Source organism: Sus scrofa, chromosome 5 (genome assembly GCF_054392235.1).
Source record: "Sus scrofa isolate SSC_HxYL_T2T_F1_AM1 chromosome 5, Sscrofa_HxYL_maternal_Yorkshire_Landrace_v2.0, whole genome shotgun sequence".
NCBI lineage: Eukaryota > Metazoa > Chordata > Mammalia > Artiodactyla > Suidae > Sus > Sus scrofa.
In genome coordinates, this window is record NC_139387.1 from 86,754,638 (window position 1) to 86,781,557 (window position 26,920).

General features: G+C 42.7%; 1 protein-coding gene across 2 annotated transcripts in view; it reads left to right on the top strand.

Moving 5' to 3' along the window:
• The window catches only part of ALDH1L2 (aldehyde dehydrogenase 1 family member L2), a 65,432-nt gene that overhangs the window by 1,430 nt on the left and 37,082 nt on the right, over window positions 1-26,920 (top strand). For both annotated transcript variants that reach the window (XM_001926587.7, XM_084957327.1), the window contains exons 2-10: window positions 9,779-9,923; window positions 14,787-15,021; window positions 17,873-18,038; window positions 18,758-18,859; window positions 19,070-19,159; window positions 21,710-21,844; window positions 22,959-23,084; window positions 23,640-23,731; window positions 25,662-25,809. In XM_001926587.7, coding sequence (XP_001926622.5) covers window positions 9,779-9,923; window positions 14,787-15,021; window positions 17,873-18,038; window positions 18,758-18,859; window positions 19,070-19,159; window positions 21,710-21,844; window positions 22,959-23,084; window positions 23,640-23,731; window positions 25,662-25,809 — 1,239 coding nt within the window. The remainder of the gene's footprint in view (window positions 1-9,778; window positions 9,924-14,786; window positions 15,022-17,872; window positions 18,039-18,757; window positions 18,860-19,069; window positions 19,160-21,709; window positions 21,845-22,958; window positions 23,085-23,639; window positions 23,732-25,661; window positions 25,810-26,920) is intronic.

Genomic DNA, 26,920 nt, shown 5'->3' on the forward strand with positions numbered 1-26,920 from the left:
ATGGATTCTTCAAGGATAAAAAGATGTCAATAGTGGGGTTTACATAAGATTTCAGTAATAAAAGGTGAACATCCCAGGTGGCAAATGGCACACACAAAAACACCCATTTGGGGAAGTACTAGGCATGGTCAGTGGTCAGGGGCCTGAGTCTGTCTCCGGGAAAACACGTGGAAGAGCTGTGACATATGGCTGGGAAGAAGGCAGGTTCTTAAATGGCCAAAAGGAAAAACATGGAGTAATAAGTAAAGACTTTGAGATATCTTAGTCCATAGAAAATGGAGATTCATTATTTGGATTGTGCTCTGTAAGATTTGTTCAAAATCAGACATGGCTGGTGGGATTGTAAAATGGTACAGCCACTTTGGAAAACTGACCTTTTTTTATCAAGATAAACCTACCATATAACCTAGCAATTGCCTATGTAGGTATTTACCTGAGAGAAATGAAAACTTCTGTTCACAAAAATACCTATTTGTGGATGTTTATAGAAGCTATATTCATAATCACCAACTTAAATGTCTTTCACCTGGTCACAGGATAAGCAAAGTGTGGTGTATCCATCCATACAATGGAATATTACTCAGAAAAAAAAAAGGGGAGTTCCCATCGTAGCTCAGTGGAAATGAATCCAACTGGGAACCATGAGGTTGTGGGTTCAATCCCTGGCCTTGCTCAGTGGGTTAAGGATCCGGCGTTGCCATGAACTGTGGTGTAAGTCGCAGATTCGGCTCGGATCCCGAGTTGCTGTGGCTCTGGCGTAGGCCGGCAGCTACAGTTCTGATTAGACCCCTAGCCTGGGAACCTCCATATGCTGCAGGTGTGGTCCTCAAAAGACAAAAAAAAAAAATGAACTACTGATACATACAATAACATGGATGAAACTCAAATACATATGCTAAGTATAAAAGATAAATTCAAAGGGTTATGTTTTATAAGAGTCCATTTATCAGACATTTTGGAAAGAATAAAACTATGGTGATAGATAAAAAAAAAGATCAGTGATTATCAGGGGCTGAGATGGGGGAAGGGGTTGACTGTGGTGGGGCAGGAGGAAATTAAGGGGGGGAAATGTTCTTTATCTTGATTGTAGCAGTGGTTACTGGGGTTTGCCCAAACTCACAGAATTTTACACTGAAATGGTGTGTTTCATTGTATCTTTAAAAAAATTCAAAAATTACACAATGCGTGTTCCTCCTGTGGTGCAGGGGGTTAATGATCTGACTGTCACTGCAGCAGCTCAGGTTGCTGCCAAGGCATGGATTTGATCCGTGGCCCGGGAACTTCCATATGCCAATGCGTGCAGCAGAAAAAAAATAAATAAATAAAAAATAAAAAATTACACAATGCAGAGTTCCTGTCACAGTGCATCAGAAACAAATCTGACTAGGAATCATGTGGTTGCGGGTTCGATCCCTGGCCTCACTCATTGGGTTAAGGATCTGGTATTGCCATGATCTGTGGTGTAGGTCACAGACACGGCTCAGATCTGGCATTGCTATGGCTGTGGAGTAGGCCGGTGGCAACAGCTCCGATTAGACCCCTAGCCTGGGAACCTACATATGCTGCGGGAGCGGCCCTGAAAAGACAAAAGACAAAAAAAAAAAAAAGAAAAAGAAAAAATTACACAAGGCTTTTGAGTTTGGTATTAAAGCAGAATGAAGGAAGAATAAAAAAATTAATAACTTAGCAAAATCCAAGGGGAAAATTAGTTTATAACAATTTCTGATAGAATTAATTTTTCCATTCTCTCTCTTAAAGAAATTGACTTAGAAATAGTTAATGATATGGCTGGATCTTTTTAATTAGTGCAACTATATGTCATGATAAAAGCCTTTGTCAATTAGTTATTGTTGTCCACTTGCAATATATTGCCCAGCTCACTGATCCTTAATTTCTCCCGATGGCGCAGGCTATTTAGCCCTCATGTTTATTTGGCACTCTATTATTTATCTTCCTCTGCCAGTGTCTGGGACAAGCCTAGCTGGTGTTCTGGGTTCATAGCCTGATTCCAGGACTTGGGGTTACTTTATGATCCAGTTCAAGAGGTCAGACCCTTCCAGCTTCTTGGAGCCAAGAATTGGCTTTATACCCTAATTCTTGAAAGTAGGTTAACTTGTTTCCTTCTGCTTTGGTGTCTCGCTTGTTTTGGGACCTCCAAATTCAACTTTGAATCACATTAAATTGTGTCTTTATGTACTGAGCACTTTGTCTAAATCCTGAGGGAATAGCAATAATAGATACCATTAATATAGGACTTGGTGTGCATCAGGCACTGTTGTAAATGCTTTGCATATATACCCATTTAATCTTTAAAACATCTCAGTGAGGTGGGTACTATTATTATGCACATTTTACAAATAAGGAAAACAAGGCCCAGAGAAATTAAATAACTTTCTGAGTCTTACAACCAAAAAGGATAAAAAAATAATAAATAGTTCCTGCTTTCAGGGGGTCCACAGATTAGTGGGACAAATGATTAAACTTGCCTTTAGATAAAGAGTAATAGCAGACAGTACCATGAAAAGGAAATACAAATAGGCAATAAAATATGGAAAGACACTCACCCAAATTAGGGCAGGGACCACGTTTTCTTTGTGCCTTTAGTGTAGGGGTCCCAAAGAAAAACACCCACAGAGGCAAAGAGGTAAAACGAATGAAGGATTTGGGCCAGATGGAGTGAAAGGCCACGTGCAGAGTAAAGGCGGCAGCTGCTGCTCAGCTCCAGCTGACCATTGCCAGATGGGAACATTGACCACGGTTGACAAACCTCCTGATTTTTTTTTTTTTTTTTTTTTTTTTGCTTTTTAGGGCCACACCCACAGCATAGGGAAGTTCCCAGGCTACCACAGCCACAGCAATACCAGATCTGAGCCGCATCTGCCACCTACACCGCTGGACCCTTAACCCACTGAGCGAGGCCAGCGATCAAACCCACATCCTCATGGATCCTAGTTGGGTTTGTAACCTGCTGAGCTACAGCAGGAACTCCTGATTTTTAAAGAGAAGTCAGAAATTCAGCTACCTAATGTGAAGCCTCCTAAAAATCTAATCACGGTTCTTTTGCAAGCGCTCTGTGGGCCAAATAAAACACCCTTGCCAGGCTCTTGATTTGCATCCCCTACCATGCACTGTGCCCAGAGCGTAGTAAATGCTCAAAACATGCGTGTTGAACAGATCTGGCATATGTCAGGCACGATTTGGGGGGCACCATGTGCCAAAAGGTCCCTTAAGTGTTAGACATCTCACTGTCTCAGAAAAATTTATTTTGTTTTATTCTTTTATGGGTAGGTCCTTTCTCCTTTCCAAGTCTCATTGGGAAAACTGCCATTTCTCACACTTCTAATGTGGACAGCTGTGACCTTATTTTATATCCAGCTCAAATGGTTCTATTAAGGTAGCATCTACTTCCAGAATGGTCTTCAGATCAGGGCAGACTCTTAGCACTGTGCTTTTAAGTTTTTATGGAAGACCATGTGTATTTTTTTTAATCTCTGAAGCATAATCAGAATTCATGTGAACTTGCTTTCTGAAGAATTTCACCATGATGTGGACAGCCTGGGAATGCAGTATTTGATCGTTTAAAAAGCAAAAGCTCTATTTCCTACAAAAGGCTCTTCTAATGCAGAATGTTATCTGTAGAGAATGCCAAGATGATAGCATGTATCACCTGGATTTAGAAATGTTGCTGGACCATTTTATGCCCTCTTCTTCATTCTCATCAATATAGCAGGCACCAGTAGTGCCTAAAAGAATGTTGTCTGCTTACCAGCCTCCCCTGCTGTATAGTGCTGTCACCCGTGTCAGGACCACTATAGTATCCCCTTAGAAAGTCTGATGGAACTCTTTCCCATAAGAGACCTGTCGAACTATCACCATGTTTTTCTTTAAAAAAACAAATGGGGTCGGGGAGTGGAGAGACCATCCACACCGGAAAACCACAGAAGCACATCCAGTGAAGCACATCCAAGTTTGAATCCTGCCTCTGCCCCTTACTAGCCGTGTCTAATTTCTTCATCTGTATCATGGCTTATTAATGTCTGTCTCTGGGAGTAATTGGGCAATCACAATGAGGGAACACATATTAAATACCTGGCACATGCTAGGGTCTCATTAAAATGTCTGCTGTAATTTCCACTACTTCTTCCCGACCCAAACTCTGCAGGGCAGAATCTTTTTTGTAGGGAGTGGACACACATTCCACACAGCAGTGATTGGCAGGCTTTAATGTGCCTTTCAGTCAATGGAGAGCTTGTTAAATGCAACTTCCCGGGCTGGGCTAGTGAAGTTCAGAGGCAGGGTCCAAACTTCCTCATAGGCTTTTGAGTTAAAGCCAGCTTCCTGAGCGTCTGACCCAGTAGATCAGGGGTGGGGCACAGGAAACCACATTTTTGACATTTCCTCCCAGCTAATTCTGCCAACACTGGCCACCAGTCCTCAGATCATATTTGGGGAAATAAGGGTAAGATTAAATATCCCAGCCCTGAGTCTGTCCGCTCGTTCCCCAGACTGAGCTGCAGCCGCCCCACCGCCACCTCCAGGAGTCTCTCCAAGACCAGAAAGACCAATTAAGATTGAGGCCAAAGTGCTACCCATGCTTCTGTCTCCTGCCTCCTGACCCAAACTTGGTACTCTTCCTGTGGCCCTGCATGGTTTGAGGGACCTCCTTGAATCGTCTGTTCAGAGAACGAAAATCATTTTGGTCACCATGAAAATAAACTGCTAGTAGTTCTCAGGCTTGAACATCGAAAAAAGGGATGAAAGAGCCAAAGGATGAGGAGTCAATGTTAATTAAAGAAGAAACTGGGGAGATGGGATTAAGATGGTGGAATAGAAGGACCGGAGCTCAACTCCTAAAAACAACAAAATTCACAACTAAAGACTGAGCACTCTTCACCCAAATGGACCGGAAACCTTAAAAAAGATATCCTACTCCAGAAGAAAAAGAGGAGGCCACATCAAGAGGTGGGGGAGGGGCGATTTCACAATATAAACAACCCCATACCTCCCAGGTGGGAAGCTCCACAGACTGGAAACTAACTGGTTCACCGAGACTCACCTACAGGAATGAGAGTTCTGAGCCCCACATCAAACTCTCGCGTGTGGGGATCTGGCACTGGGAGCAAGAGTCCCCGGAGCATCTGGCATTGCAGGCCAGTGGGGCTTGTGCGCAGGAGCTCCACAGGACTGGGGGAAATGGAGACCCCATTCTTAAAAGGCGCACACAGACTTTCACGTGCACTAGGTCCCAGGGCAGAGCGAGGTCTCCACAGGAACCTAGGTCAAACCTGACTGCAGTTCTTGGAGGATATCATGGGAAAACAGGGGTGAATGTGGCTTGTTGTGAGGGAAGGACATTGAAGGCAAAGCTCTCTGGAATATTCAGCAGTTGCCTTTCTCTGGAGGGGGCCATTTTGGGAAAATCTGGCCCCACCCTTCAGTCAGCTGCTGAAAAGCCCCAGGGCAAACAACAATCCAGGTGGGATCAAAGCCCTGCCCCTCAGTAAACAGGCTGCCTAAAGACCCCCCAGGCACACGGCTGCCTCTAATCCCATCCAGAGACTAAGCCCCGCCCACCAGAGGGGTTAGAATCAGCTCCACCTACCAGTGGGCAGGCATCAGCCCCTCCCATCAGGAAGCCTACTGCAAGCCCCCCATACCAACTTCAGCCACAGGGGGGCAGACATCAGAAGTAAGAGAGGCTACAACTCTATTATAGAGTTGCAAAAAGGTCACCACACCAAAAACCTATAAAAATGAAAAGACAGAGAACTATAACTCAGACGAGGGAGAAAAGAAAAACCCCAGAAAAACAGCTAAGCAATGAGGAGAGTCTCAGCCTCCAGGAGAAAGACTAGACTGTTGATGCTGAAGATGATGCAAGACATTGGAAATAAACTGGAGGCAAAGATGGATAACTTACAGGAAACACTGAGCAAAGAGAAACAAGATATAAAACTTAAATAAGAAGAGAGGAAAAATACAATAACTGAAATAAAAAATTCACTAGGGGCAGCTAACAGCAGAATACAGGAGGCAGAAGAATGAATAAGCGAGGTGGAGGACAGATTAGTGGAAATTATGGATGCAGAACAGAAAAGATAAATACCCCAGTCCTATTATTTGCAATTATATAACTCATTATAAACATTTAAAGTCATAAAATCTGGGAGTTCCCACTGTGGCACAATCGCTGATATCTTGGGAGCACTGGGACGGATTTGATCCTCATCCCGGCATAGTGCGTAAAGGATCAGGCGTTGCTGCAGCTGTGGCTTGGGTTGCAACTGCAGTTCAGATCTGATCCCTGGCCCGAGGAACTCCTTAAGCCCTGGGGCGGCCAAAAAATCCTAAAAATCTTAAAATTTCTCCCTGTTAGAAACTCATCTTTATAGTTTCAGCTTTACTGCTAAACTCAGAAAATGTTGCAATGAGTGTAGAATTTCCAGAGTTGCTGATATGGTTTCTTTCAATGCTGTCTTTCTGGGGGAATTTGGCTCTGAAATTGAACTCCCAATAACCAGATGCCAGCTGAGAGCACATGACATTTGAGTCAGCTCATCCTCCTGACTCTTGTGTGTTTTAAGAGTAATATTTTAGAAGTCTTAAAATATTTGGTGTTGGTAACGGTATGAGGGAAAGCCAACTTTTGTAAGATAGTCAACCTGTCGGTTCTATTTCAAGCTACAGCATTACTTATAGGATTTGAAGATAGACTGTTTACAGAACATTTTGATTTTTTGATGAGAGGAAATGGAAACAGTCGTGCATTATCTGTAGGCAAATTGTGTTGTTCTTACAGTTAATTTGTTTGTAAGAATCTGTTAGGCATTGAAGCTCTAGGCTCTTTTGGGATAGCAACTTTGGCCCTGGAAAAGGAATTTTAAACCAAAACCTTGATTGTTTCATTACTAGCTTGTTTACAGGGAAGGTGTGAACCTGTATGCTTTTAAATTCATACCTAAAAAGTGATGCCATCTACACTCTTAATGAAGTGGGAAATAAAAGGAAATTAAGTTTCCTCATAGTCAGACTTTAACCACTGAGACTTTGCTAGTTTAGAAGACTTTCAAAACATGAATGGAGAAACATTCTAAATCCAAATCCTGGAAATCGTGTTGTGGCTCAGCAGGTTAAGAACCTGACTAGTAGCCATGAGGATGCCAACGGGATCCGTGATATCTTGGGAGCACCGGTGCATGGGGTTCAATTCCTGGCCTCGACCAGTGGGTGAAGGATCTGGTGTTGCGTCAAGCTGGGGTTAGATCACGGATGTGGCTTGGATCTGGTGTTGCTGTGGCTGTGGCATAGGCTGGCAGCTGCAGCTCCAATTGGACCACTGGCCTGGGAACTTCCACATGCTGCGTACAGCCCTAAAAAGAAGAAAAAAATCCAAATCTGGTGGGGCTATATTATTATTATTATTGTTATTATTTTGTATTTTTGCTATTTTATTGGGCCACTCCCGCGGCACATGGAGGTTCCCAGGCTAGGGGTCGAATTGGAGCTGTAGCCACTGGCCTACGCCAGAGCCACAGCAATGCTGGATCCGAGCCGCGTCTGCAACCTACACCACAGCTCACAGCAACGCCGGATCGTTAACCCACTGAGCAAGGCCAGGGATCGAACCCGCAACCTCATGGTTCCTAGTCGGGTTCGTTACCCACTGGGCCACGACGGGAACTCCATGGTGGAGCTATATTCTAATGTGGAGGAATGAAAGGTGGAAAGAGTTCTGGGGAGTTGGGGCTGGTCCTTTGCCCAAACGGGAAGCACATAGGAAGTTGTGACCCTCTGGTTACCATCTCTACTCCCGTGGTCCTGCATCTTGCCTGCTTCCCCTGATGGCTTTTCATCACCATCTTCACAATCATCACGTCAACATGTTACATTAAACTAGGGAAAAGGCTTCACCTTGGGAGAATTTACAGAAGGCTGAATTGCTTAAAGACAGTCATCAAAATCTTTAACTTTTTTTTTTTTTTTGGTCTTTTTGTCTTTTCTAGGGCCACACCTGAGGCATATGGAGGTTTCCAGGCGAGGGGGTCTCATCAGAGCTGTAGCCGCCAGCCTACACCACAGCAGTGTGGGATCCGAGCCTCCTCTGCAACCTACACCACAGCTCACGGCAAGGCCGGATCCTTAACCCACTGAGCAAGGCCAGGGATGGAACCCTCAACTCCATGGTTCCTAGTCAGATTTGTTAACCACTGAGCCATGACGGGAACTCCAAAATCTTTACTCTTTTAGTGCCAGCTACTCTTATCTATATGGTGTTTGCATTTATTGACAATCACTATATTATTGTGCATCAGTGTTAAATGTTCTAAAAAGAAGGTGAACAAATGGGTGGTGGAGGCTCATTTTAAGTAGGTACGTGGATTTGGAGGCAGACAGACCTGGATTCAAATCCTACTTCGTCCTTGTTTTGTTGGTATGACCTTGGAGATATGCTTGATGTTTCTAAGCCTTGGTTTCTTCATTCAGAAAATGGTACAAAATGAGGGATAATAAAACAGGCTAGATGTGAGGATTACATGAAATGAAATGATGCACCGCCATCAATTCCTTACCTGAAACATGTAGGGCCAGATGTGTTCAGGGGTTCTGCATTATTCACATTTGAGAAAGTCAATATGGTACATCACATACAATTTATAGAGAGTCTGGTAAGATCTGTAACTGAGCATATTTATTTTTCTGCAGCAAAACATACCATAAGTAAAGACTATAAATAGCATTGTCAGTTCAGGTCAGGTTTGAAGCCAAATGAGTTTGTGCAAACTTAGCAGAAACCTATAAGGACTATACAGAACATTCCATTAGATCAATCCAGGTTTTGAGACCAAATGAGTTTAGGACACTTACCAAGAATTTTGGAATTCTGGATGATGTGAAAAACTGGATTGTCTAGAAGATAGAAAAACCTTTAAAACTTCATTAAAACTTTGACTTAAATGGTGCTTTGTGTCAGACACTGCATTAAGCCTGTTGCATGCCAAGTCATCTACTTCCATCAAAATTGTGTGAGATTGGTGTTATTTTCATTTTACGGATGAAGTGAAAAGACAAATAGAAGTTAGTTACTTGCTTAAGGCCATACAACTAGTAAGATGTGGGTGATACTAGATTTTGATTTCAGGCTGTCTAGCTTAGGGTCTGCTTTTGACCCCTATGTTATACTAGATGTTCACTCTTGGTCTTTTAGAGGTAAAAGATAATTCATCTGTTATTTCTATATTTCGGGGCATAAAATCATTGTCATATTGAAGTAGATCTTTCTCAGAGTTATCTCCTTTTTTTGTTTTGTTTTGTTTGTTTGACCACATCCATGGCATGTGAAAATTCCTGGGCCAGGGATCGAACCTGTGCTACAGTTGCGACCTGTGGCACCACAGCTGCAGCAACACTAGATCCTTAACCTACTGTGCCACAAGGGAACTTCCAGAGTTATACTCCTTTTAACTATAAACTAACACTTGACATCTGGCCTCATTTCATCAAGGAGAAGTGCCTTGTAAAAATATATACAATTCTTCTTATGCTGAAGAATCAAGGGAATTAGAGCGAAGGGAAAATGAGGAATACTTAGGTGTGAAATTATTTTCACTACTCTCTGTATATCATGTCTAATTCCATGTATGTCAATGAATATTTTCTTTTGTAGATCCTTGAGCCTTTTCTAGTTCTCAAGTCATCTTGTCTGATTGAAAAAATAATATGTATTATCTATATGTCCTCTATCTGTACTAATACCTGTCACTATTGAATTGTTTCTCAGGTATATTTCCAAAATAAGCTGAAGTTGGCACTTATTGGTCAGAGCCTTTTTGGACAGGAAGTCTACAGCCATCTGTGCAGAGAAGGCCACCAAGTGGTAGGAGTCTTCACAGTTCCAGATAAGGATGGAAAAGCTGACCCACTGGGTGAGTGTTTCTGGAGACAGCTGGATCAAGGACTCTGCACCAGCTTCCACTCTGCCTGTTGAAAGCCTTCTCAGGTCATGTCTATTTGTTTGGTGGGTACAGACTCAAAATTCCCTTCTCATGGGCCTCAAGACAAAGATGCAGGCCCCTTTTGTACTAAGAGTTTCTCCACGTACCTCCATGGTAATCACTAGGTGTATCAGGGGAATTTCCAAGCATATGTTTTTCCTGAATTATGTATTTGTGACTTTCCAAAGGTGCTGTGGAATGTCTGGAATAACGTCTGAAGCATATGTTCCAATAGGAATGAAGGGAAGGCCACACTCAATAATAGCAATTGATGCGGGGTCCTAAAGAATGCATTTATCTCGGAACAAATTAGAGCTCTGGCTGCTTGGCCATGAAGGTAGGAAAAGAAGATAGCCATTCTCAGAGACAACCTGCAGTGTGATTCTGATTTGTACACTGCAGTTATCAGAAAGAGTGCAAGACGCAGAGATAGAAATAGTCTACAGGAATAAGGATGAACATCTAGAAATCTTGGCTCATAACTTGAATCTTGATAAATCACTGGTATGATGCAATATATTGATTGGAAAACAATATCTGTGATAACCCTAAAATTTTACATTTTTTTCTTGGAGGAAACAGCTCTGGGTTTTATCCTAGTTCTTGTTACTGGGGGAATTAGACGAAGGTAGTCAGAAGGTATAAACTTCCAGTTATAAAATAAATGGGAGTACTAGGATGTAATGTACTGCATGATAAATATAATCAACACTCCTGTATGTGAGATATGACAGTTGTTAATAGCTCTCCAATTATGTGATGAAACAGAATAGCAAGCAGTTCTTGAAAAGGAAAGACTGTAATTTGAAGTCATTTCAAAAGCTAGTTTATGTGAAGGTAGAGAATCTGGCCAAGATCTGGCCAAGATCTGGAGTTCCCGTCGTGGCGCAGTGGTTAACAAATCCAACTAGGAACCATGAGGTTGCAGGTTCGATCCCTGGCCTTGCTCAGTGGGTTAAGGATCCGGTGTTGCTGTGAGCTGTTGTGTAGGTTGCAGACGCGGCTCAGATCCTGTGTTGCTGTGGCTGTGGTGTAGGCCAGCAGCTGTAGCTCCAATTAGACCCCTAGTGTGGGAACCTCCATATATGCCACAGGTGTGGCCCTAGAAAAGACCAAAAAAAAAAAAAAAAAAATCTGGACAAGATCTTACATTTTTTTCAGTGCATAAGAAAGTAATACAACTGCCTAAAGGAAAATGTGTCTTGGGATTGTGTGCACAGAGCAAGGCCAAAGGGCAGGCATGTTCCAAGCAGACCATGATAGGAGGTTGATTAGAAGCCTTTCCAAAGATCATAGCAGCATTTCAGCTGTGAGCTGTCAGAATTCTGGCCAAAATTGGCAGTGATGGAAACTGTCATGTATCTTTGGATATTTTGTGGGGATTAATTCCTTGGCTGGGTTGTCTCTGATGAATGAAGGAGAATAATTCAGAGTCCGTCACTGAACACTTTTACCCTTAACTCGAGGGGCAGGATATCAATGAGGTAAATTAACTCCAGTGAGTTTCGAGTTTATTTACAACTAAACTGCAAAAGCTCCATCTCATCCATATTCAATGAGAGAAAAATGTGGCTCATCCAAGGCAAGATGTGAGCCAAATTTGGGGCGAGGCGAAGGGTAACCTCATCTAAAAGGGCTGAAAATAAAGTGCCAATTTGAATATCATTTGTATATAAATGATAATTAAAGCTGTGAGACTCAATAGGCACCATGAGAGAAAGTTAATAAAAATGGGGGGAAAAAAAGTTGTTAAGAGAGTAAATCTTAAGAGTTATCATCAACAAGGACAAATTTTTTTAATTTCTTTTATTTTTTATCTACTTGAGAGGATGGGTGTTTACTAAACTTGGGATAATCACTTCATGATGTATCTAAGTCTAATCATTATACTGTACATCTTAAATTTACATGGTGCTATGTGTCAATTATATCTCAGTAAAACTGGAAAAAAAAATTCAAGCTAAAAGAAATTGGGCCAAGAGCACATATGCACATAAATTTAATCACTTGATTTAGGAATTATCTTTGTTTCAGAAAAAAGTTGTCTCAACCTGGAGAATTCTGAGGGAATCTGCCTCATGAATTCATACCTGGCCCCAAAGGCAGAAGGAGGCAGATTCCCTTTGCTGGGACCACCTGTCTCATCCTTATCTGTTCCCACCAGCTTTGTGCGTGGGATGTTTGGGAGGACTTATATTTGGGATATCAGACTGCCTGTTGAATCAGGGGAACCTCAAATAATATTAGCTTAAATAATATAGAAGTCCATTTCTCAAGTTTGTGTTGGCCATCACTGCTGTTGTAGCAGCTCTAAATTTATCACAGTGCAGGCTCATCCTGTTTGTTCTGCCATTAGCAGCACTGGGCTTCCATGGTCCAAGGTAGATGCTTCAGCCCCAACTCTGCCTTCCACCAAACAGAAAGGGCAAGGGGGGAAGCAGATCAAGCCTTGATGAAGGCCATAATCCAGAAGTTGCACATATTACCTTCACTTGTGTCCTGTTGGCTAGAACTTTGTCATAGGCCAAATCTATTTGCAGAACAGGCTGAGAAATATAGATTTTGTTCAGGGTGGCCATGTGTTCAGTTAAAGTAGAGGAATCCTTGCTAAAAGGAGAAAGGGGGCAAGTAGCAATCTCTACCATGTACACGAACTTCAGAAGGATTGCAAGCATATGATTCTTAGCCTCCTTTCAGAGTTTGTCCCAGGAAATGAACTTTTCCCTAGTGCCTGATCCCAGCATACAGTTAACTAGAATCATGACACCAGTTCAAACTCTGCCATTTGATAGCCATGTGTCCTTGGGCAAGTTACTTAAACTCGTTCAGCTTAGTTCAACAGTGCCCATCTCACATGGTTAAATGAAATAATGTATGTAAAGTGCTCAACACTGCACCTGATTCACAACAAGGATCAATGATGACAGCAGCTGTTTTGTTGTCAGAATAGTCAGCGAGAGTGGCCCAGAATAGTCTTGGGGCAGCCAAAAATCAACACGGGAGAGTGGAGTTCCTGTCGTGGCTCAGTGGAACCAAATCATCCTTGGCCTTGCTCAGTGGGTTCAGGATCTGGCATTTCCATGAGCTATGGTGTAGATTGCAGATGTGGCTCAGATCCGGCATGGCTGTGACTCTGGTGTAGGCCGGTGGCTATAGCTCCGATTCAATCCATAGCCTGGGAACCTCCATATGCCAAGGGTACGGCCCTAAAAAAGACAAAAGAAAAAAAAAGAAAAGAAAAGAAAAAGAAAAAAGAAAGAAAATGGGAGAGCAACACCTCAGGTCTGCCTCAGTGGAATAGATTTTTCAAAAGAAGACTTCAAGGTCTCTTCCACCCCATTTTTCTGTCCCAGTCTAACCTTTCACAATGTTCTCCCAATTTCACCACGCTTTTTTTTTTCCCCACCATTTACCCATTTCCCCAAATCTGACATTTGAGTTGCTACAGTTTTTTGAACATGTGAGGGACACTTACGTTTTGTGAACATTATTGTATTGATCTCCTAAAGGAATTGACTAAAGCATCATCTTGAAGGCCAAGGCCATTTTTAGGACTTGCTAGGCTTTGGACTTTAGGCTTTTGTGGCAGAGGCGTCACCCCCTCACTGAATGTTAATGCTTCGATGGGGAAAAAAGGAACCAAAACATGCAGGTGGAAAACTTTAGTTAAGGCTTCTGAATATGGCTTAAAATGTAGTTTCTCTGTTACTGATGGAGAACAAATATATGTATCCTTAATATATATAAGGTATATTGTTAGTAAAAGTGATATTTTATTGCGGAAAAAATAATAGGCTTGTGCTGTCTGTACTTTGGTGGGCTGTTCTGTTTCACACAGGGCCAGCACGGAGTCCTTACTTTCAGAAGGACAACTTTTTCCTGAGTAAAGAGCTTCAGATCTGCTTCAATATGGCACAGCCCTCGTGGGGAGCATTTATTTTCAGTTCTTGGCCTCTCTTCTCACTAACATATCTGAGTGGCAAATTTAAGAGAAGGACCTGGAAAGGTTCAGCTCAGCTACTTTCTCCATTTATCTCTTGGGGTCTGCCTGTTTGGTGGGATCTAGAGTTGGCCCTGTGATAAAAGGAACTTCCCCCAAATGGAATTGGGGCCTGGGAAGGGACTCGAGGTTTTCTAACTGTGCCAGAGGCTGAGTATGCCTAATTTTGGTGCTAATGTTTTGGCCTGTGACTCCAAATCTTAAAAAAGAAACAAACAAGCGTTCTTTAAATGGCCAAATCAGTAATTAAGGTACAATTTTCTTTTTCTTTTTAGGGCTGTACCCACACATATGTAGGTTCCCAGGCTAGGGGTCGAATTGGAGCTGTAGCTGTCGGCCTGCACCCCAGCCATGGCAACACCAGATCCGAGCCCTGTCTGCGACCTATACCACAGCTCATGGTAATGCCAGATCCTTGACCCACTGAGCAGAGCCAGGGATCGAACTCGCATCCTCGTGGATAATAGTCAGGTTCGTTACTGCTGAGCCACAATGGGAACTCCATAATTTTTGACCTGTGAAAGAAGCAACTTCAGCTAAAATCTCAAAATGGTATCTGGCCACAAAGTTTTGAATTCATATTATGCCTTCAATATGCAGATAAAAATCCCATTAGAAAAATGGATGGATCTTGATAAAATTACAACAGGGCAAATCCTGGTCTGAATCTAAATTGTTCATCATGTTTTATTTGTGAATGTTTTTATGAAATTACCATGTATGAATCCATAGTAATATAAAATTATGGCTAAAACTTTTTTTTTGATGAAAATAATCTTCTCTTTCATGCTCAGCTTTGGCTGCAGAGAAAAATGGGACCCCTGTGTTCAAGTTCCCTCGATGGAGAGCCAAGGGCAAGACCATAAAGGAGGTGGCAGAGGCCTACAGGTCCGTGGGTGCTGAGCTAAACGTGCTTCCCTTCTGCACACAGTTCATCCCCATGGATATAATTGAGAGCCCAAAGCATGGTTCCATCATTTACCACCCGTCCATCCTTCCCAGGCACAGAGGAGCCTCTGCTATCAACTGGTGAGATTTTTTTTTTTAAATAACCAAGATGGGCCCATTTCTCTTGCCTGTAGTCTTTCTTTTTCACGGAGATGATCAAGGAACCAGATATGCTTGAACAGTTCTGAGGTCCTGATTGATGGCTACTGTGGCACAAACTCCCCTTAGATCTAGAGGTACTGCGTAAGCCAGAACAGCATTTCCCAAGAGTAATCTATGGTGAATTGGCTCCACCGAATGTAACTAGGTATTGAGCAAGCAAAGGTCCTGTGGTCAGACAAGTTTGTTTTTTGCTGGATTTCTTTATCTCAGCATTTGGAGATTTTTTTTTTTCTTTTTATGGATGCACCTGCAGCCTTTGGAAGATCTTGGGCTAGCGGTTGCATCAGAGCTGCAGCTGAGGCCTGTGCCACAGCCACACAAGATCCAAGCCACAGCTTGTAGCAACATTGGATCCTTCACCCACTGAGTGAGGCCTGGGATTGAACCTACATCCTCACGGAGACAGTGTTGGGTCTGAGCCACAATGGGAACTCCAGGACTTGGAGATTTTAATATGTACTTTAATAGGAGCAGCAGCAGCATCTCCAAGAGGGAATCTGAATTCAAAGGGTTCCCAAACTTATTTGGCCATAGAACATTTTTTTTTTTTTTTGCATAGAATTATCTTAAATATATTTCAGGAAGTGCTGAATTATCTGAAATTATCTTTCTATGGTCTGTCTTCCCCCATTCAACTTCAAGCTTCTGAGGGAAGAAAGGACTATTCTAACTTTTTTTTTTTTTTTTGCTTTTTAGGGCCGCACCCATGGCATATGGAGGTTCCCAGGCTAGGGGTCAAATCAGAGCCACAGCTGCTGGCCTACATCACAGCCACAGCAAGGCCAGATCTGAGCTGCGTCTGCAGCCTACCCCACAGCTCACAGCAACATGGGATCCTGAGCGAAGTGGTTCCTAGTCAGATTCGTTTCCGCTGCGGCACAATGGGAACTCCTATAGTCTGACATTTTTTTACTGCCGTCATGTCCCAGTATCAGGAACACTGCCCCATAAACTGAAGGTGCTCAGTACCATGGGGACAGTATGCTGTGGGCAGAGGTAGGCCTTTCTTACCTCCTGTACCTTCTCTCCCTTACCTGCCATCTCCAAGCCATCTCTCTGTGTCACATTATCAGATAGACAGAAAAAAAATCTACCCTTGGTTTAAATGTGGTGAAAAATTTTCATCATACTTAAAGACTGATTACATGAATTGATTTCTTTTTGGCTCTTGTAAATAGTACTATAGTGGATATCTTTGTACTTAAATGTGTATTTTTTTTCTCATCTCACATTGCGTCCACATACAGAATCATGGGATCAAAGTATATGAATATTTTCAAGGCTCTTGATGTCAGTTAATGCCAGTTAATTCCTCAGTATTTCTGATGAGTGGTTGATGGGTTGGTTGGTTGGTTGATTGACTTAGGTCTTACTTGATTAATAGCTCATGGCTGACCTACTAGTCCATACTCTGTTTACATTCATTCACCTACTCTCTGATTATGCTTTTTTATTTTTATTTATGTATTTATTTGTCTTTTGGAGGCCTCACCCGCAGCATATGGAGGTTCCCAGGCTAGGGGTCTAATCGGAGCTGTAGCTGCTGGCCTACCCCACAGCCATAACAACACCAGATCTGAGCTGTGTCTGTGACCTACACCACAGCTCATGGCAATGCCGGATCCTTAACCCACTGAGCGAGGCCAGGAATTGAACCTGCAACCCCATGGTTTCTAGTCGGATTTGTTTCCTCTGCACCGCAACGGGAACTCCTGTACTTTTTTTAAATTATTTTTTTTTGGCCATACCCGAGGCATGTGGAAATTCCTGGGCCAGGAATTGAACCTGCTTCACAGCAGTGACCAGAGGCACAGCAGTGACAACACTGGATCCTTAACCCACTGCACCACCTGGGAACTCCTAATATGCTTTTATGTGTATATATTTCCACATATCTGGTTTGTTGTGTGTATTATAAGGTCTGTAGGGCTAGACTTTATAGAACACGTAATACAAATAGTTGAATTAATAAACTATTTTTTATTACAATATATAGACAGTCTACAACTAATTCTAGCTCTAAGTGGTGCTCGTACCTGAATTATGCAACCTAAATTAATAATCAGTTCTCCTTTTTTTTTTTTTTTCTTTTCTTTTGTCTTTTTGCCATTTCTTGGGCCGCTCCTGCGGCATATGGAGGTTCCCAGGCTAGGGATCCAATCAGAGCTGTAGCCACCAGCCTACACCAGAGCCACAGCAACGCAGGATCCGAGCCTCCTCTGCAACCTATACCACAGCTCACGGCAAGGCTGGATCCTTAACCCACTGAGCAAGGCCGGGGATCGAACCTGCAACCTCATGGTTCCTAGTCGGATTCATTAACCACTGAGCCATGACGGGAACTCCAATCAGTTCTCCTTTTAACATTGCACTGATCATCCTCTGTTTTATCTTTCATTACTTTATTCTAACTAATAGTCAAGTACAATGTAGGAATTGGACCTGGGCGGGCAAAATTGATGCAGTAGAAAGCTGACACCTGGGAGTCAGTGAGTGGTGGTAATGATGGACTCTCATGCCTTTTTGCATATGCAGGTCATTAGATTGTGTTAACAAGGAAGACTGCAGACATGAGGATGTACAAAATAGCAGTACCATTAAGTTCTGCTTTTTATGTGTGCTGACATCTCCCAGTTCTGCTGTAATTTCTCACAGTAACTTCATTCACTGTATACTTTCCATTGAAACTACCTTGTATTTTAATGTCACTATTTCATCACCTTATGGTACAGTTACCCAACATTTTAACTTGAAACTCTTCTTTTCACAGGACTCTAATCATGGGAGACAAGAAAGCTGGGTTTTCTGTTTTCTGGGCTGATGATGGTTTAGACACAGGACCCATCCTTCTTCAGAGGTCATGTGATGTCCAACCCAATGATACAGTGGATGCACTTTACAATCGATTTCTTTTTCCGGAAGGAATCAAGGCCATGGTCAGTATATTTATGCCATCAAGGAGAATTTAGTAAACCTTTCAAGTTTTGGAAATGTTTTTCTTTTGCTGAGAATTTGCTCCTGCGAATTTTTACTAACATAAAAAACTGAAAAACAAAATTAGATTTTATATTTGCCAGTAGGATGGTATATTTAGGGTAGAAGTCTGAACTTTAGAATTTCTTAGTCTGTGAAGCTGACCTGTTCTTCTGCAAGCAGTTATCAGATGGATAAAGTAGCAGTCAAATGCCTTCATTTATTTTACCAAGTACCTGAATCACCAATCCTGTCTGTAAGGACGCGTGGTGAAGAAGTGTATGAAATCTTAAGAAAAGTTGCCATGTAATTTGGACTTCCTTTGAAAGTATTTGAAATCAGTCTCTGGGACAGGGTGAAATTTGTCATTGGTTTATTTGTTCTGATATGCTCTGGGTAAAAATCTCAAAGCATGTGCTTGAAGCTTTTTTCAGCTCTCCTTTTCCTTATCTGTAAGACAGGACTAATAATGTCCACCTGGTAGGACCAGTGGGGTGTTGCGAGGGATCTTTTACATAAAGTAGCTGCCACACTGCCTGGCACAATTATGGATCTGAAGAAGTGGTAGTTATTTGTAATCAAAGTCTGATTTTCTGGACAGATTTACATGTAATCTGTCAAACAGAAACTTCAATCAAACAGTTGACCACTGGGCTCTAAGAGGTAACATTTTTGGCTTTAGGTGGAAGCAGTCCAGCTCGTAGCTGATGGAAAAGCTCCTCGTATTCCCCAGTCGGAAGAAGGGGCAACATATGAAGGTATCCAGAAAAAGGAAAATGCTGAGGTATTTATATCAATTCAGTGACACATCTCGGAGTTCTTTGTCCTGTACCTTTAAGCACTTCCCAGTGTACCATTTCCTCACCAAAAGGTAGAGCTCCGAGCCAGCTCACGTTATTCCTTTTTGCGTCTGCCACTGATGGACACAGATGCTTCTGTTGCCTTTGAGACTTGGAGCATTAGGAAGTTCAACCTGTGCTTTGTGCATCCCTAGATTTCTTGGGATCAATCTGCTGAAGACTTACATAACTGGATCCGAGGTCATGATAAAGTCCCTGGAGCTTGGACAGAGATAAATGGACAGGTATGTTCCAGGGACCTATTTTTTTTTTCTTGCATATGACCTTTGTAAGAGGTATTACACATAAGTCTAGGTTTCCTCTGGTTCTTCCTTTGAACCAAACATGTTCTAGGCACAAGTGAGCCGCTCGCTTTACTCAGCAGGTATAGAGCGTTTGCTGTGAAGCAGACTCTAGGCACAGCCTCTGCTTTCAGGGAAACTGCAGTTTTTTGGAGAAATTAGAGAAGTTCTAGGCACAAGTGAGCCGCTCGCTTTACTCAGCAGGTATAGCGCGTTTGCTGTGAAGCAGACTCTAGGCACAGCCTCTGCTTTCAGGGAAACTGCAGTTTTTTGGAGAAATTAGAGAAGTGAATGAACATTCACAATGAATATGACAGGTGCTATAACTGAGGCCCAGACTCAAATGTCTTAGAACATCTTTTTTGCTTGCGCTATGAAAAGAGGTCAACAGGTAAGGAATGAGATGAAAAGTTAAAGACCCAAACAGGGACTTGCAGTAGTGTTCCATGAAGCCAGAGCCCCAGGTGTGAGGAGCGAGTGTGAGAGGCAAGGGGAGAGATGAAGCAAGGGCAATGGGCAGGGGCAGGGGCGGAAAAGGCCTGACCCCTGGGGAATCTCCACTCGACTCAGGGTCTCAGCTTTCACCTCTTCTGGAAGTCTCCTGACCTCACACACCTAGCCTGGTGAGATTGGGCGCCCCTCTCCACTCTGTTCCAGTGCATACATAATACATGCATAATAGGCTGCCTACCTCTGACACAGCATATTATGCTTTGTAAACATCTCTTTATATATCTCTCTCCTGATAACCACCCCCTTCCCACAGCCTGTGAACCAAAGGCAAGGGCTTCATATTATTGCTTTGATCATCTCAGCACTTAAACAGCATTCTTAGTGTGTATTAGGTGTCAGTAAAAGTATGGGAACAATGTAATGGAATCAATCAAGGACAGGGGAGGAAGTTTAGTACAGTGGTTAAGAGTGTGGGAGTGAAAGGTATCATGCTACGTGAAAGTCAGGCAGAGAAAGACAATACTGTATGATATCACTTATCACTGTATGAATCTAAAAAATATGACAAACTAGTGAATATAACAAAAAAGAATTAGGCTCACAGATACAGAGAACGAACTGGTGGTTACCAGTTGTGGGGCGAGCAATGTAGGTATAAGGGATTAAGAGGTACAACCTAGGAGTTCCCCTGTGGCTTAGTGGGTTAAGAACCCGACTAGAATCCATGAGGACGTGGGTTTGATCCCTGGCCTTGGTCAGTGGGTTAAGGATCCAGCGTTACCGCAAGCTGCAGTGTAGGTCACAGGTGCAGCTGAGATCCGGTGTTGCTGTGGCTGAGGAACAAGCTGGCAGCTGCATCACCCATGTGACCCTTAGCCTGGGAACTTCCATATGTGTGGGTGTGGCCCTAAAAAAAGAAAAAGAAAGTACAACCTATTAGGTATAAAATAAGCTACAAGGATATATTGTATAACACAGGGAATATAGCCAATATTTTATAACTATAAATGGAGCATAGCCTTTAGAGAGTGTGAATCACGATATTGTATACCTGTAACTTATATAATATTGTACAATAGCTATATTTCAATAGCAAAACAACGCTACTGTAGACAGCCTTGCACATGTTCCCTTGATCACATGGGGAATGGGGGGTTTATATCTTAGACTAGAGTGACAGCGTCATAACCGAGTGTGGTATCCGAAGCCAGAATGTTTCCATTCAAATTCTGGCTCTGGCACTATTTGCTATGTCACCTCGGGCTGGTTCCTTAAACAGTAGGTGCCCTGCTTTCCTCATTGTAGAACGAGACTAATATTCGGAAGGTTGGGTTGTGGTGAAGATGAAATGAATGAATATATGTTAATTCATCTAACTACTTAGTCCCTGACATAGAATAGGTATTCAATAAATATTAACTGTGATAATGCTCAACAAATGACAGATAATGGCCGTAGAATTATAACAATAACTATAATAACAAATCAGTTAATATCCAGTTCTTTTGGCTGCAGTCTGGAGCCAGTCCTTTTCCATGAACTGACCCACAAAGCACCCTGTACCCCCACATCATGCACCCCACTGCGGTGGAATAGTCTCTTTAGGACTCTGCTTCTGCCCTCCCTGACCCCTCACCAACACCTCCACTTCCCCCACAAACCCTACCTTCAGCCTGCAAAGTCTGAGAGGGCTTTTGTCTCCAACACCTCCACTTCCCCCACAAACCCTACCTGCCTGCAAAGTCTGAGAGGGCTTTTGTCTCATTCACCTCTGTCACTGTGAGTAAATGATAAATGTCTATTTGTGTTGCCTGGATGTGGGGCAGTTTTTAAACTCTTCTGTCACACATCCACAGACGTCTCTTGCTTCCTGTCATTTCCGTGGATGCTTGTCTCTTACATTGGGAGTCGGGAGTCCCCACTTTGATCGTAAATGAGAATTCCATCTCCAGCATCTTGGCAGGGAGTGCTGCTTGCACACACCCTTAGACACAGCCTTCACTTCCTCCTGTCACCCTCTGGCTTTGATCTCTTTATTAGGTGGTCACTTTCTACGGCTCATCATTGCTGAATAGCTCCGTCCCTCCTGGAGAACCACTGGAAATTAAAGGTGCCAAGAAGCCCGGCCTTGTTACCAAAAATGGACTTGTTCTTTTTGGTAATGATGGAAAAACAGTGAGTGTTCAATATGGTCACGTATAAAATACCTTTTTTTTTTTTTTTTTTGGTTTCCTTTAAGAACCCAAACTGTTGAGGAACTGGCTTTCACAGGGTAGTGTGGCGTTGCAGTTGGGTGGGAGGCTTACACTGTCTGTGCCCTTTCTCTCTGGACATGCAGTGGCTCTATGTGCCTCCATAAGAGCAAGGCTTCTCGGGATGGGCCCTGTGGCTTGCACAGTCTGCTCTGTGATGCAGTAGACAGAGCTTGGAGTTCAGTCAGGAAACCGGGTGTGAATCTCTGCTTCGTCACTTAATGGTCTTCGGCAGGACACCACATCCTCTGAGCCTCAGTGGCCCCATCTGTAAAACAGAGAGTAATCCCATCTGTCTGGAGTCTGGGAGGGTCACGCATTGTCGCCCTCTTCAGGTGCTCCCTCCATCCTCACTGGGCAGATGCCCGCCCACACCACCTGTGCCTGGGAATTTGGACCCGGGACCTCAGTGGGCTCTTGGGCAGTTGCCCAAGGAAAAAAGTGAAAGGGAACCTGCAACCCACAGATACTTGCTGGTGGCTCATGGGGTAGATCAGGTATTAAGGTTGTAGGCCTCAGAGTCCAGCTAGTCCTGGGCAACCCCAGTTGTAACCACAGTTCCATTACTGGCTGTGTGGCACTGGGCAAATTACTTAACCTCGCTGAGCCTCCATCTCCTCATCAGAAAAATGGAGACGATAATGGCACCTGCCTCCATCAGGATTTATGAGCTCAAATAAAACTTCATGTGCACAATACTTAGCACTGTGCATTCTACAGAGGCGGTTGTAATTATAGTAATAGTAATAGTAGTCACAGTGGGTTTTAGACTAAATGCCTACATCCAAGTGTCAATTTTTTAGGGACTTATTACCTATTTTGAGGTGTATCTACCCCTAGACCTCGTCCTTTCTGCTGTCATGATTGAAATACTGTTCCCGTCCTTTTACACAGAGCGGCGAGTGCTTCTAATTCACGTTTTGAATTTGCCAATAATCTGGTCCATAGACCCATATGAGACCCCTTCTCCCACCAGCCTCATTTTTGGAATTGTCCTAATCCTCCCCTCTTCTGTTTGTCGTGTTGTTATTTCCTAGCTGATGGTAAGAAATCTGCAGTTCGAAGATGGAAAAATGATCCCTGCCTCTCAGTACTTTGCAGCGGGTGAGACGTCAGTGGTGGAACTTACAGCCGAAGAGGTGAAGGTGGCGGAGACCATCAAGGTATGAAGTTCTTCGTGTTTCCTGTCTCTTGGAAAACATTGCCTTTTCTGTAACTGGTGCAATTAATCCTCGCAGTTACTTGGGATGAAACTTTATTTCCTCTTAGTTTTTTGTCTTCGCCGCGAAAAGAAATCAGTGCCAAAATGTATACACAAATGTGTTTTTCCTTCACATTATTTATGAATAATAAATAACCAGCCGCTCCAGGGTGGTGTGGGGGTCAGGGGTGAAGCTGGAATGCGAGGGTTGGGGAGGAATCATGCAGGGCCCCAGGCTCGCTATCTTCAAGGTCCCGCTGGGGGTCATCCCCATCCCTGATGGCCAAGAAGGGCACAAGCACATGGAGAACTGTGGGGGGGAGGTTTTTCATGGGCCAAGACTGGGAGGTCACTTAGATTCACTGGTCAGAAGTCAGTCACATGGCTGCAGCTAACTTAAGTAACTGCTGAGAAATGTCATCAAGCCGTGTAAAGAAGTGGGCTTGATGAAGAGCTAGTTGGTCTCTGCCACAGTGACCTATGTGGCACGTCCCTCATTAAAGTTTCCCTTGCGTAGGTCATCTGGGCTGGAATTTTAAGCAACATCCCTGTTATTGAAGATTCAACAGACTTCTTTAAATCTGGAGCAAGCTCGATGGATGTTGCCAGGTAAAAACCACCGCTCAGTTTGCTTGCATCCCCTCCACCAGGAATTTTTGGACCTCAACTTTGAAAAGCAAGTCCACACTCTTTGTCCTGGATGTCATCTGAAACTCTTTCCCACCCATCCCACCCTGTTTCTCTTTTCTTCATCTGTTTTGGTCTTTTTTGTTCCCATGGTCAAATACATGTATTTATTCCCTTCTTTGTTGCTAACCAGGAGCTGTTTTCATACTTCCTATGTCCCTAGAAAACAACCTTTCTAATTGTTTCTTTTAAAAATCTGTCTTCATATTTCTTAGGTGATTCTCCTCTAATTTGACATTGGAATTGGGAAGCTCTGGTTGAGAATGTTAGTTGGGAATTTGCTCAGTCTCATCCAAAAGAATGCCTGACATTGATCGCACTTACCAGAAATCTTTTTTTTTTTCCCATCCCCCCAAGTTACCCATATGACATGTCCGGAAGGAGGATTATCAGGCTACTTGCAAGAGTCAGGATCGTCACCCTAGAGTCAGAATTTCTCTACAGAGGTTTAGAACAAGTTGAAAGGCCTAGAGAAATAGAAAGCCCCCTCTGTGGCAGGAAGAGCAGACCACAATCCTAAAAATGGAGCTTCTTGCAAAAGTGCCTTTTCTTCCCAGACTGAACCGTGGCCATTCACTAAATAAACAAGGCGAAGGCCTCTTGACAGTCTTTCATGTTGACAGGATTCTCAAAGCAGGATGAATTCATTACCTTTCTTGATGAAAACTCTGTTTTACTCATTTATTCACTCATGTATGTAACACAATTTATTGCACGTTTAAGACGTATCAGGAGCTGTTTTTTGCACTGTGGGTACAGTTATGAACAAGCCAAAGTCCCTTCATTCATGGATCTTTTTTATTCCAATAATCAAAAACAATCCTCTCAAGAGCAGATGTCATTATCAGAAGTCAAGAGTTTTGGTCCCTCAAGTTACAGATTCCTCAGCACTGATTTCCCAGAAACTTCTAATTTGTTCAACTGAAGATTGCAACATTGTACTTTTAGTCTTTCTTTCTTAGTTTTTTTTTTTTTTTTTTTTTTTTTGCAAGCAAGATACTCCTGCAGGAATTATCCATTTCCTGTTTGAGTGTCTGACTTATCACCATCATCTGATAGCAGTTCGAACTACCAAGGCGCCTTACCTCTTTTAGAGAATAAATGGCTGAAAAACTATGATAGGCTTTCTCCACTGCATCTAGTACACTATTGTTGTTCAAGAAATGTCGAACTACAGCTGTCATTTAAAACATTAACAGTGAAAAATCAAAAGGTTGGAAAGGAGTTTACAAATTATATGAACACACTCCATTGTTTTAGTTTGTACCTGTCTTATCCACGGAATACAAACAAATGTTTATTTTATTCTCACATAGGAGCTGGAGAACATATTCTATGATATGACTTTTGTTTCTCATCATCTTCCCAGTTCAGAAATATCCTTTATTTCTTTAAAAAATTTTTATTACAGTATAGTTGATTTACAATGTCGTGTCAATTTCTGCTGTAATTAAAGTGACCTGGTCATACCTGTATACATTCTTTTTCTTATCTTCCATCATGTTCTGTCACAAGAGACTGATTTCTTAATCCTTGAGTACATTTAGAAGGAAAGAAACTGACTTTATGTGCCATTTATCATCTTGCTTGCAAGTTAATTAAAATGTCTTTGCCTTGATTTCTTATATTTCTCACCATGTGTAAAGTTTTTTATTTTCTAATTGCCCCTGTCCTTCAATACAGCTTTACAATTTTTATCTCCCAATCTTATCAACTTCTCTGATTAATATCAAAGAGACATTAAATGGGCATGTGACATACATCTGACCTCAAAGCAACTTAAATGTAATGATACAGCCTCCCTAAACTCTGTAATAGAATGTCAGTCACATGAGCTTGTTCTTCCCTTCAGGCTGGTTGAAGAGATCAGGCAGAAATGTGGAGGGCTTCAGTTGCAGAATGAAGATGTTTACATGGCCACCAAGTTTGAAGACTTCATCCAGAAAGTTGTGCGGAAACTGAGAGGAGATGATCAGGAAGAGGAGCTTGTGGTGGATTACGTAAGCCTGCGAGGAATGAGGGGGCTTGCCTCCATTGCTTTTTACACTTACAACCTCTTAAAAATGACAGTGTTTTTTGGTTTGTTTGTTTTGCTTTTTAGGGCCACACCTGCAGCATGTGGAGGTTCCCAGGCTAGGGGTCGAATCGGAGCTGCAGCTGCCGGCCTACACGGTAGCCGCAGCGACACCAGATGCGAGCTGCTCTGCCGCCTACATCACAGCCCATAGCAGCACCGGGGTCCTTAACTCATCGAGTGAGGCCAGGGATCAAACCTACCACCTCGTCGTGGTTCCTAGTCGGATTTGTTTCTGCTGCGCCACGAAGGGAACTCCTAAAATGACAGTTTTATTGAGATTTGAATTCAGGTACCATACATTTCACCCTTTTAAAATGTATACTTCATTGGTTTTTCGTGTATTCACTGAGTTGTGCAACCATCACCACGGTCTGATTTTGGAACATTTTTATCACGCCCCCCAAAGAAACCCAGTATTCACTGGCAATCATTCGTGCTCTCCTCTCCCAGCTCCTGCCCCCTGGAAACCACTCATTTACATTCTGTCTCTATGCATTTGCCTCGTCTAGATATTTCATACAAATGGAATTCTAGAACGAGTGACCTTTAGCATCTGGCTTCTTTCTCTCAGCATGATGTGTTCAAGGGTCATCCACGTTGTAGAGAATACTACCGCTCTATTTCTTTTTCTGACTAAATACTACACTGTGTGGATAAACCACATTTTGTTTCTCCACTCCTCAGTCGATGTTCATTTGGGTTGTTTCCACGTTGGAGCTATTATAAATAATGCTGCTCTGAAACTTCATGTATGAGTTTCTGGGTGACCATATGTTCTCAACCCTCTTGGGTAAATATCTGGAAGTGGCCTTGGTGAGTCATGTAGTAACTCTGTGTTTAACTTTTTGAGGAACTACCCAGCTGTTTTCCAAAGTGACTACCCCATTTTACAATGCCACTAGCAACGTAGGAGGCTTCTAATTTTCATGTCCTCACCAACATGGTCTGTCTTTTCTGTTTCAGCTGTTGTGGGTGTAAAATCGTATCTTGTTGTGATTTTAATGTACATTTCCCTAATGACTAATGATAAACCT